The 13,412-nt window shown below is 38.4% G+C and overlaps 1 protein-coding gene across 1 annotated transcript; it reads left to right on the top strand.

Annotated features, from left to right (window-relative positions):
- The first annotated feature begins 397 nt into the window (after positions 1-397).
- LOC121325270 (MARVEL domain-containing protein 1-like) lies at positions 398-4,242 on the top strand. Its single transcript, XM_041267696.1, has one exon. The coding sequence runs from the start codon at positions 702-704 to the stop codon at positions 1,206-1,208; it is 507 nt and encodes a 168-aa protein (XP_041123630.1). The 5' UTR covers positions 398-701; the 3' UTR covers positions 1,209-4,242.
- The last annotated feature ends 9,170 nt before the right edge of the window (positions 4,243-13,412 follow it).

Genomic DNA, 13,412 nt, shown 5'->3' with positions numbered 1-13,412 from the left:
GAAAGAATAACAACAATTAGTTAAATATGAATATATGTTATTATATATATATATATATATATATATATATATATATATATATATATATATATATATATATATATATATATATATATACTGCATATGTGTTTGTAATAATCTTGCTATGTGTTGATGGCAGTCCTACAGTTTCAACTAAGTAACTTGGATCTGTAATGAATAAAGTACAGAATAGAAGGGGATGAGACTGAAACGGTGCTCTGTAGTTTAACACTAGCAAGAGCTGTTTTGTCTATGGTTAAGTTTTTGTGCAGACAGCGTTGAAGAGAAACACGAGACAGAGAGAGGAATTTGTGGAAGATATTTAGCAAAGAAAAAAATGGCAGTGTGGAGCAGCTGAATTCCTTTTCCACAGATATCAGTAAAGCTGGATAGGCAGGGAAGTCTTGCCTTAGAGGAGGAGGAGAAGGATTCGAATTTCAAGACAGCCACCCTCCCTCTCTTCCTCTCCACACACACACACACACACCCCCACTTACCCACCCACCACTTCTTGAGAACAGAGACAAGAAAGGAAGAGATGTGAGTTTACTGGCCACAGAGGAAACGTAAAACACGAAATCAAGAGTTCAAAACCCTCACGTTCAAAATCAGGCCTCTCCAGAGTCACAGGTTTTTTGTTTTTCTTTTCTTCTGGAAACTGAAAGGCAACCAGCAGGGAGATGCCCCCCGAGCAGCAGAGACACCAGAGCAGCCTGAGTATAAACAGAGTGTTTCTTAAGAGCTTCATTGGAATCCTGAGGCTACTGCAGATCCTGCTTGGAGCCATGCTTTGGGCAACCATCGCCGCCAACAAGTATGAGGGCTCCGTTCACTTTGTTCTCTTTGTATCCGTCTTCTTCTGGCTCCTGACCCTGGCTCTTTATGTCCTCACCCTCCTGGATAAGCAAGACTTGGTCCCCCTCTTGGGTGGAGACAGATGGTTGCTAAGCAACACAGTGCATGACCTTTTGGCCACTATGCTTTACTTTGCAGCCCTGGGCATTATGATCTACAAGACGCGGAAGAACAGCTTCTGTAATTTGGAGCAGTACAGACACCACTGCCTGTACAAGGCATACCTGTCAGCCGCAGTGTTCTCCGGCATCTGTGCCGCCACTTATCTCCTTTCTGGAATTTACGGTTCCTGCAGGAAGTGCAGGGGGGAACAGACTTTGGTGGCGACTTAAAGGTTTAATATTCCAAAGGAAAGTGGTTTTGCAAAAAAAGCGCTTGTTTTCCTGTCTTTGCACTGTTAGCATTTTTTGCAAAAGAAAAACAAATATAAGGTGGTGCTTTTCTTAAGGCGGAAGCTTTGTTCAAGATCCATATGCATACAGGTTTGCTAATTGAAATGTTCGAATTATTTTTTTTTTTGTTAAAAAAATAAAACATGCTGAATAATTTAACTTTAGTTTGTAAAGTCTGTAAAAAAGAAACATCTGCAAATGTTTTGAAATTTACATAAAACATTGAAATAAATATTAAAATAATGTTTAAATAAAATAGTCCTGAATAATTAACATATGATGTTGTAGAATTTTCTTTAAATCTGTGTGGTAAATTTGTTAGCCAGTGGTTAACCAAACTAATACCATGTAGGCTTAGAGGCATTGTATCAATAAATACACATAGCATTATTACCACAGAATAAGATTCAGTGTATGGCAAGGAATGTATCAACAAAAGCCAAAAGATACAATTCCCAGTTTTAGAGATAGGCCTCTTAATAAGACACATTTAAGAACTAAATGACAAATAAAGGCTTATAAAACATGATGAAAAGCTAGATTCAAAGCTTTTACTCTTACTAATTCATTCCAGCACTGCAAGCCAAGGCAGTGCCCTTTGCTGTTAGTACATGTCTCTCTGGACACACAGAATGTGAAGGCATGCAGCATTAGTGGGGCTGTTTTCCTAAGTTACTGATAAGGACTGTGAACATGTAAATCACACGATGAAGTGTCAAAAGTTGTATTTAAACTTCAGTTTCAACTAGCTGGCAGATTTGTATTTTGCAGTTTGTTTTTTGTGTGAAATAAGATCATGTTGATTGTACTCTAATATGTATGGCGAGGCTGAAGGCCTTTCTCTACATGAAACCATTTCAAAGAGTCCACCTTAAGAAAAGCAGCGAGTGGTCTGAGCGGCTCTGTGATTGCTTTTTAAGGCTGGGTGGAAGAGAATCCGACTAATTCACCATGCCCATCTGCTGATCCCATTAAAGCTACTGAGCTTGTGCACTTACAGTAAGGGGTTCCCAAGGGAGCCATCCTGGCTAACCATTTCACTCCTGGAAAATGTGTTCAGTGTTACATTAGCAAACCTGTTTTTTTCTGGACTTTGAGTTTATCATGTCCACACAAAAGTAAAGGACAGAAAGACAAATGGACAGGACTCCCAGCCACACTCTTGCATTGGATCCATGCTAAACAACCTGGCAACCCTTTCTCAAAACAAGACTACTACTACTGATTGAAGACCAGTACAAGCCAGTGATCAGTTTGCCATTGGAATGAAGTATGCCAATTCTATGGAGGAAGGAGATTCTCCCCTGACAGCATGCCTATTGTATTTATTCTAGCTGCACACTGAGAGGTTCCTGATAAATCAAACTCTCTCTCTCTCTCTCTCTCTCTCTCTCTCTCTCTCTCTCTCTCTCTCTCTCTCTCTAAATGGCTCACAATTATAAATGTAGCTCACACTGACGATTTTAACGTGACGATTCAACAGAGAAACTACTCTTCTGGATACAGCTGCTTAAACTCCTGTCCTGCAGCTTCAATAACTTGCCTCTCACCATAAACCCAATTATTCCTAATTAAGTTTTTCTACTAACGATCTCTGTTTTGTGCAAAGCCAATATCACTGTGTGCCAGCAGTTATATTAGTACAACTAGGACCAACCTTTCGCAGTGTTAATCTGTATTTGTCCAGACTGCAGTAACCTAATCCCAGAAGAATGTCTCTCTAGGTTTTGCACACTAACATACCTGCCCAGCTAGTCATGGAAGATGTGGCACCACAAAAGAGTTTGCGTATTCATTTAGCTCTGCGTGAATCATCATATATGCCACCAGATATGAGCCAGAATTTGAAATGGGAAGAGTATCTCATTCTGAAACCTGCTAGCCTGTGATTTCTTACCAAGCACACTATGTTCTTAACTTAAAGAGCATCTTCATTAGTCCAGCAAGTACAGAAATCTGACTATCACAGCTCTGCCATACATTTAGCTAAACAGTGACCTGAAGCTTGGTGATAGTGTGACTTTGCTCTTCTTGTCACTGTCTTTGACTAGATTTTTGTGAGTGTATTTATATTTTGGTCTACCAAAAAAATTATAACCAGTGCTGGTTTGTGGTTATGGGCATTTACGGGCAATTGCATTACCCTACTCAGAACACTTTCTTACTAATTATCTTGGTATCCCTGGAGCACAAAACAGCCCATGTTTTGAATTGATATAATAGAATGGCATACTTGTGTGCTAGAGTTCTTGATAAAGCTTACTCTTTGCTTGAAATATCATGCATACTCTGTCGTTGGTTGTTAAGGAAAATGTTCAGCAAAGTGAAAGGCTCACTGTAAGAAACTATTTCCATTAACTCCTGACAAGTATGAAAGAATCAATCCATTTGATAAATGTTCCAGTTCTGTTGTCCTACTAAACGCTTTGAATAATTAATACACAGATTCCTTTTAATAGAGCTTTAATGACATTGATACAATTACAATGCAGCTGAACTGTTTTCAAAACTCTTTTGTATTGATGTTGAGCTGTTGTCATATTGAACCCAAGCCTGTTTTCTGTGTTACCTTAAATAGAATTCTAATAATTAAAAAATCACAATGAAATCAAGATATCTGTACTTCATTCAGAGGAATGTGGGGATGCATGGAGGCATCCGTTGGTCTATACATGTTTTACTTCTATTTTTACATACATATGTATACCTAGAGCAGCTTATTGTGATGAAACTTGGTAAGGACATTCTTTTGTTAATGGAACTATTCGATTGTGGTGGCCTATTTTTACACGACTTGGTTTGGATAATTTCTTAAGAAGCACTCTCCTGAAATTGATGTACTGTACATATGTCCATATAACAGATTACCACTGTAATGTTGCAGTTTTCCCATGGCTATTCCCTGCATTTATCTTAGTTTAACATGTTTTTTTGTAAAATAAGCTTTACCATACCTCTCTGTGCTTTACCATGCTTTCACTGTGCTTTACTACACTTTACCATGCTTTCACTGCTTTACTACACTTTACTATGATTTCACTCTGCTTTACTACGCTTTGCCATGCTTTTACTGTTGGAAAACTTTAATAAGGGTTGTGGTTGTCTCGCAGCTCTATTTTGTATTTACAGCTTGCTGGGATACTGTATGTATGTTTTTGTCATGCTTGTTGAATCTGTTTTCATCAATAATCATTCGTTGCAAATTATTAAAAAGAAAAGGCAGCGAGAATATACTGTAGGTAAAAAATAGAAGCACTTCCAGATCAGCGTTTACATTCACAGCTTCATAAAAGTGTGCTCATAATAACTGTGTTACTACAATGCAGAATTACTGATGTACTAAAAGTGAATACAAGAATCAAAAGAAAAGGTACGTAGAAATTGATGTTAATATCTGTCCTGCAAGTGGGGGAACTGTTTGCTATGCTACAAATCCCATGTTGATTAAATGTAAATAACCATAATAGTAACCCTTTCATGGATGATATATTTTTAAAAATAGCTGACAAAAGTAGCTTTGGACACATAAAAAAAAAATCTGTTTGGTTTTGCACATTCCTATTATCTACGTAGTATGTTGTGCATTAGTAGAACTCTGGGGAAATTACTTCACATGTCATTTATTCAAGGCAGTTTTCCAACTCTCCACATTCATTGCCTTTGTTATTTACAGCCAGTTATGTATGGGAAAGTAACCTTCTGTCATTCATAGAGGCCAATCCAATTGCTGGTATATGATGTAGTGATGAGGCCTAGGACCTTGCCAAGGGGTAATTAAACTCATTGCCTTTGCACACTGCTTAATGATGTATTCCTGGAAATGACAGCTTCATAATCAAGAACAGGGAATAGAGTTTGTGCAGGGGTCTCACGTGTATACAGTGCATTCATTTCTTGGCCAGGGTTTTAGATGGGATCAGCCTTGTTATGTTCCAACTTGAACATTGTGTGGATAAACAGAGCTGCACATTACCTAGTTATGAACTACTAAACACAGTTCTACTTTTTCTAAGTTAATTTTTTTTTTTGTGCGCATGTGTATCATTTAAACCTTATTTGTACATGAAAAACTTACATTTAAATGAAATGCACACTAGAATATTAAGGATAAACAAAGAAAACTATAAAGACACAGTAAAGGTGCACAGAATACAACATAAATACAAAAGCATTTCGGACATTTTGGACATAAGAGTCCTTCATCAGCTAAAATGCCATAAAGTAAAGTGAGTTGTTTATTTTTCAGAATTCATTTCAAATAAAGCCAAGTGGTATTAAACTGTTAAGATGTTTAATTATTCCCCATACGATACACCTAACATTTCTACTGTAGTTTTAGAGAATGCTAAACAAAAAAGTTGTTGTTGTAAAACAAACATTTAAAATAGTAATGATGTTTTGTTTTTTAATTCATGCAATAATTCTTACAAGACACCTTGCTGGAGATGAAAAATCTGATAATTGAATTTCACTGAGCTGCTTAGTGCAGGGTTTGGAATGTCAGCTTTACAAGTGTGTGTGTGAGAGAGAAGTGTTTCACAATCACCTTAATGCTTACCAGACATGACACAGTTTGCAGAGTGAGGAACCGGCTTTGCGTTGGACTGGAAAACCTGGGGTTATATATCCATTGGTGTCTGTACCATTCTATACTCACTGTGACCGAGACCACATCATAGGCTAGTTCATAGGATTGGGTGGACAGACATTTCTTTGAACCATGCTGCTAGGCTGTTTTAATCATCATTCCAGTAATTGAAGACGGCTTTTGTCTAGCCTTGTGACATGCCTGCAGTCATACAGAGTGTAGTTTTTTTTTTTTTTTTTAGAAGGACCTAGACCACTGAAAGAGTACTTTCAGAACTAATTCATTTGTGTTTTAAACTGTTAAGATTTAAACTTTAGGTTTACTGGACAAAAGGAAAGTGCCCCTTTAAATGTGTTTTAGATGACCTCATTTTCTTTTTTTTTATTGCCTGTCCTTTTTCTGCAGAGGTCAATAACAAGGGGGAAAAAAAAATCAATAACAGTTTCAGACACAACATTCCAGTCAGGACCTGGGGGAAGTGACATCACTTCCTGCCTCTCTGAGGCTGAATTAGCCCTCTGTTCCAGCAGCATGTGGCAGAGGAAGTGCTGTTTGTGGCCTGTGGTCCTATTGGTAGGATCCTGGAAATGCCAGCTGGTTCTCTACTGCCAATTTGTCACAGATGGTAAGAATGTGTTATTCAATGTGCTGCAGCACTGCCAAGAAGCCTTGCTTCTGAGAGGCTCCTTTTCCATAAAACAATGACCTCACCTCTATGCGCTCCATAGGTCATAGGAAGCAGCCCTTTCTTTGAAAAGCAAACAAAGCACTCAGAGTGAGGCAACTGAATACAGGGCATCTACAGCGGGTGAGAGATTGTTACAATTAAGCAACAACATGCATGCACATGGTGTAGCGGTTCAGAGGGATAATTCCCCAGCATTTCATACCTTTCATGCCTGGGTTCAAATCTGGTACAGTTCAAATGTACTTAACCACTACAGAAAACAGCAGTGCATCTATTGAGTGAGGACCAGAAGTTTGCAGCATTGTTTTTTTTAATGATTACGAGCACCAAAATTTAAAAATAAAACTCAAACATTAGCATTTCAGATCAGGGGCGTAGCTAGGAATGGAAATTTGGGTGGGCCCCAATTTCGGGTGGACCGGCAAGTACCAAAGGTCTGACGTCACAGGAAATAGTTTACATTACAAACATGATTTAAATCAATTAAAACTCTGAATACATCAAATATCTCCCTGGGGTTTGGGCAAAGAAAAGTAGTCAAGACTGAAAATGTATGCTGCTGAGTGAAGCAAAGCAAACATCGTTTGCAGTTTATAACAGTGGTTGCACGTATACACTACAAATACAAAGCACATATACATACAACCTACAGAAACAAACACACTGTGCACAATAACTGCAAAAACTGTTTCATTGGACAAAAAAAGTGTAAAAAATCTGTATTTTTTTCTTAGCTGTACTGTAATCTCTCAGCTATACTGTAATAACTTGTTACATCTGTAAGTCACCCTGCATAAGGGTTCGCCAATGCTGCAGTACACATTCCAAACACACACATATTTTTCAGTTCCCAAAATATTTTTAAGATGGAAAACTGTCTATATAGACAGAACACTCCCAATCACTATATCTCCCATGTAAACCATTTAAAATGTTTTAAGCAGACAAAAAATACATGTACTTACATATATTCACTGTGAATGCATTTTAAAAAGTCAAACCAGAGTCACCAAACCAGCGAGAACACAGTATTACATTTTAAGCAATTACTAAATACAATGAAAGTCAGTAGATTACCATTGCCTAGTTAGCATCCTCTCATCTCCTCTCCACCTTACACAGGATAAAGCGTCAGGGCTTGCAGTTATATAGTCATGTCACTCCATAAAATCGCACATATCTCCTCAAAGGACAGCAATTTTAAGCTATTTGCCAGCATTCGGCCAGCTGTCTTAATCCTGTTCACTCGAGACCTTCTGCTAAACTAAACTCTTAAAAGCTAGTGCAGCTTTGTTTTGCCATGTCGACTGCCACACTACTACTAACTTACTTTAAAAATGCACATTACAATAAACATCTCAGACTTTTCAAGAGACTTTCACAGATCACCGCCAACTGTCTTCAAACTGTCAATCAAACGTGGCTTGCACATGATTTGTTGTGTGAGAGGAAGATCCCACCCGACTATTGCATCACAATCACTACTTTGCTTTGTTTGGCTATAGCCTGCGGTATTTAAAAAAAAAAAAAAAAAAAAGCCTATTTGACTCAAATTTAAACACCCGCCATTGGGGCACACAGTTGACGTTTATTATTATTATTTATTATTATTATTATTATTATTATTATTATTATTAATTAATTAATTAATTAATTAATTAATTAATTAATTTTTGGGTGGGGCTGTGTGCAAACTGGGTGGCTCACTCAGGTCCACCTGTTTCAGACCCTTTTGTACAGCAACAGCATATTTACAGTATTTCTGAAGGAAAACACGCAGAAATAAACTTGCTCTCTGTAATGTTGGCAGAGATAACCCTCCAAAATGGCATTAAGTTATTTTTATTTTTAAATCGAATAATCAGGATGAAGTGCAAGTGCAGTTAAAAATGCAAAGTGTCAATACGTGCAATGATATAATAATATAATTCTGAAGAAAACCAAGAAACATACTGCACTGGAAGGACCCACAGTTGACTGACCTCTACAGAGCACTATTCATAAATTAATAAGAGGCTGGCTATGAAACTACGATGTAAGATATTCAACATTCCACACAAAATTACCAAAGTAACATGCACTGAAGAGTACTTAATATTTCTGCACAGACCGTTGCCAAAAAACACAAAAGGTTGCCAACATCTGATTCCAATTAATATAAAATGTGTTCTCTCCCTTTTGTAACCCTCAAAACATTTATACAGAAACCAGCTATCTCGTGCTAAAGATAACGACTTTGAAAGGCAAAGGCAAGATTTCAATACGTTACTGGGTAAGTGCTTGTTGCGACTCGCTTAGATTAAGGATTGTTGCTGGAATTGACAGACCTGTTAAAGCATGTATTAGCTGCCTGTCAGATGATGATAGCAAACCGGGCTGATCTTCTTTATACATGATTATCTTTCAAATAAAAATAACATGCCTTTTTATTCCTCCTGACATTTTAGTTTCAATGAGATCTATGCACAAAATAAAGTGTTCACCTTTGCTGGCTCTGTGTAACTTATATGACGTAAATAACGTTTGCTTGGTGGAGAACGATTCTGTTTTCGCTGCCTCTTGGATCCGGGGCCTTTCCTTGTTCAATTTCCAACAAGAATATATACTGGCTGGTAATCATCTTTGAGATTTATACTAGCCATCTCTGAGGTACAAAAAAGCTGAACATCTTAATGCAAGGGGGTTGAAAAGCTTAACTCTAGAAATCCTACAGTCATTCAATTAGTAACTTTGATACTTTTACTACTGTAGTACTGACAACCGATCAATATTGTGCGTCTTATGCAGTAATATTGTATCCTGACCTATCTAAATTGTGCTAATTTAAGGTACTGGCATTGTGGGGTTGTTGTAGCAATCTACATGGTCGTGGAAGAGGGAGATTAAAAACGGGATACGTTTAAAAAACGGGATTTTTTAGTGTCCCGGGAAGGTATACTGAAATCTTGGGACACCTTCCCCAAAATGAAAAAAGTCACATTAAAAATTGAAATTGAATTTTTTTTTTTCTTTTACAAAAATGTGTTTTTCTTTAGCTAATTGGCTAGAAAGACAAACCACAACCTATACAGACATTGAACAGTACGAAGCGCGGTAGTAACCAGATAAAGAGAATTTGACACTGTCAGATGCAATCTATGTTGCCATCTAGTGGTAGTTCTTTAGTAGAGCAACCAATTTAATTAATATACCAATGGATCTAAATTTGCCTTAAGCAACAACAACAAAACCAAGAGTGTTTACATTAATGCAATAGCTTTGCCAGCTTTTCAGACTTGCAGAGACTTCTTCAATGACATCCACTAATTACTGGCAGATTCCAACACAATTTTTTAAATGCAGCTGTCATTTCTTTTTTTCTTTCCTACTATTTTTACACTTGTCGTGCCAACCGTATTGTAGTTATGGTATGTTTGGCATTGTGCTGCATGATAGTAATATAGTATTTTGATCGATGAGAAACAGTCCTGCGCTGTACTCTATTTTCACTATGTGGCACTGTTGACACACACACAGAACTATAAGGCTTCCAAACCACAACCATTATTTATTTCTTTATGACTTTCTGAAAGTGTTAATTTTCCAGGTTTTGTTTTTTGCAGTGTGACTTAAAAGGCTGACAGATTGAAAAAAAAAAAAAAGGTGTTTCAGTTCCATTAGGGATGCAATCATTGCAACGGTTTAAATGGATGAAGTAGAACAGCAGCTGTAGTATCTCATTCTGAGCTTGTGGGCTGATTGCCTGTGCAGGGGATTCCTTTGTGTGTTCTGTGTCTGTATGTGCACTGACTCAAGATCAGGATAACCTTTGCCTTCCACATTCTGCACGCTCTTTTCAGAATGGGGAATCTCTTTTGGAACCTCTTTAAGCTCAGGGACTCGTAGTGTAACAGAGCACACCAGTGTGGTTTAGAATTGACAATACTGAAAATAATGATAATCAATCAATCAATCAATCGCTAAATAATAGCGATTGATTGATATCTGAGCGATTAGGACAGGGAGATTGAAATTAGATTCTGTGTGATTTCTTTTGAATAATGATACTCCCTGCTTGGGTCATTTGGTTGTCAGAGAACTAGTGGCATTATTCGTACAGTCAATCTTAGTCCAACATGGTGTAAATTAAGTCGCACGGTACATAGGAAAATATTTATATTACTGCGTTGTGTACTGCCCTTAATGAATGGATGCATTGGAGGAATGGGCTTCAGCTTTATGTTGAGGGGAGTCCCCAATTAGAATATTTATTGTTGGAACGCTGCCTGTGCAACGACTCTGCCTGCAGAATGCCCTCTGATTTATTTTCCCATTGATGGGGAATGTTTCACGGAGCTGAGGACCCACTTACACTGCAGATGGATGTAATTTGGGAGGGTTAAGTGTCTTTCCTCACTTGCAGGATAAACATCAAGCCAGCTCAAAGCCACCAGATATCTCCTCTGTATCAATTACCACCAGCAGAAATGGATTAGGGAGCCTTTTCCACGAGCCCCTATCTAATCTTCCCTGGCTGGCTGGGTGAGAGAGATCTCCAGCTTTATCTCATTCTCACATGCACTGTGCGCACACAGGAGCCCGCAGTGAATTTCCCTCCATTCCTGAAGCCCCTGTTGGTCAGCTTTGTGTGAGCTTTGCTATCACTAGGCTGCACTAGGAAGGGAAAATATATATGAGTTGACCCCGACAGAAAATAACACCCAAGCTAGCTTTGCCTGACTTTTTTCTTGCGGAGCTAGAAATAAAAATCCTCATAGGTTGGAGATTAGAGGTTTGAAGTCTTACAGAAATGCTAAGTCTCTGGTGTGGTATACAGTATTGTGGAAATTGTGTTCTTTGTACCACAGATTTGAATCTTTTTCCCCACTTTTTCTTTATCACTATCATACTGTTCCTGCCTATTCTTTACCGTACCTTCTTGCACAATGCTTTTTCTACACACCATAGCAAATTTTTAAAAGCATGACCCGGATGGACCACTGGCTTACACTCCCCTTCTCTGCCAGATCGTATGGTATATTTTGTGACAGACTTGAAGTGAATGGGGGTGGGGGCTGTAGCAAGGCAGTGAGATTTGGGGAACCATTGAATGCAAAAAAAGGGAATAACAACATCCCTAAAGCTGTAAAATAAATTGCTAAAATGTAGAATTGCGGTAATAGATATACTGTATATATATTTTTCTAAGTTACATGTCAAGAAGTCAGACACTTGACCGTTACTGAGTTAAAAAATGACACTAATCAAAACAGGGATAGACTTGACTCCTCAGAACATTGATTCTTGTTAGATGTTTGAAGTAGAGAGGCAGAGAGAGCTCAGACTGCAACAGATTCAGCCAATGCCTACGCTGAAGCCGACAATAATCCTTCTACACCTGTTATATAGAAGGAGGCAACGTTGAGGGCAAATTAATGCAAAAACAATCTTCGTCAAGGGCCTTTCATAAGAGAAGCTGTTGGAAAGCTGACAAGTCTCCACTTATTGACCAGCCAGTCTGGCTGTGTGTTTGTCTTCCCCCAGCAGGATTGACAACTTCTGGGAATCGTGCATTTTGGGGAATTCTGGCTCTAAATCGCCGAATTTGACAGAGCAGAGCACAAGGAGGTTAAGTGACTTGCTCAGGGTCAGACACAGTGAGTCAGAGGCTCCTAGTATCCAGCTCTTTTCTTTAACCACTGGACCACAAGGTGAGGTAATATTACAAGGATACAATTGTGCAACCTTTTCGAGCCTGACCTGCCAGACGAAGCAACCCTGTTGTTACTGGCTTCTAGGTATGTTATTCATCTTTTGAGCTGCTGAGACACAGTGCATGAAACTGAACAACATGGACCCACTGCTTTATACAGTATACAAACTACAGTGTGCTCTGTGACTAGCCTGGGCACCAAGTGATCCACCGCGATCCTATCATCGCACAACAACTGAGCACACCTGTTTATGAAACAGTAAGCCTAAGAAGAAAAAAAAAAATAAAGCCATCTGTGAGAACATGTGTTGTGTTCCGATTTGCTTCGATAGGGGTTTGTAATGCTGGTAAAATAATACACTCACCTGGCTTTGAAGGGTAAACTTTCTACAGAGCTCTGTTGCCTGCCAGCCAGCAGGAGTTAGTTTCAGGACAGAGCTGATTTAATTTGATTACTCGCTTTCCAAAAGCCTCAGTGCTGTGCTTTTCTAATTATACAAATAACAGAGTAATGTGTTTTCATTTATCCAACTTTAATTGCTCTTTGTTTGTATATCTTAATTACGTTATGGCTGGTTCAGTAGAGGCAGACAGTGCAGTGCTGCAAGCAGACTCCCTCCATCCCTCTCCATGCTCTTGTTGCCTGCTTTTTCACATGTATTCTTCCTGTCCAAGGTGTACAGATCATTTTGATCCGCATCTCTTCCTGAAGACTGTGAGTTGACAGATATTTCCTGGTCTGGAGATGATTCCTCTGTTCTTATGAAGGTGCATTAATGAGTGTATTGTGTATTGATTCCTATCAAGATAACCTTCAGCTTTATGTACCAGGTTATAGAGTACAGTGTGATGTCTTATTGTAATATACCATGCAAATACATAATGGCAAACATCAAGGAAATAAAGAAAAGTCTATCTGATGTTGCTGTAAATTAGCTGTCTGTCCTTGGCAAGTCACCTGATTGCATCGTGCAGTAAACCAAAGTCAAGAGCACCCCTAGCTGTGAGTCATCCCCTTCTTGACGTCCTGTTAGAAATGTCTAATTTTAGTTCATTGGCTTTATTAGTGTTAAAATGATTTATTCTTCTGCTATAATTGGCGTTTCAGCAAAGTTATTCTCTTTATGCTTGTCTAATAAATAATTGCACCGTGGTACGAAATGCTATTTCCATTAT

This window comes from Polyodon spathula, chromosome 13, assembly GCF_017654505.1.
Source record: "Polyodon spathula isolate WHYD16114869_AA chromosome 13, ASM1765450v1, whole genome shotgun sequence".
Taxonomy (NCBI): Eukaryota; Metazoa; Chordata; class Actinopteri; order Acipenseriformes; family Polyodontidae; genus Polyodon; species Polyodon spathula.
Note: the sequence above shows the minus strand (reverse complement) of the source record. Positions and strands in the feature narration are given on the sequence as shown.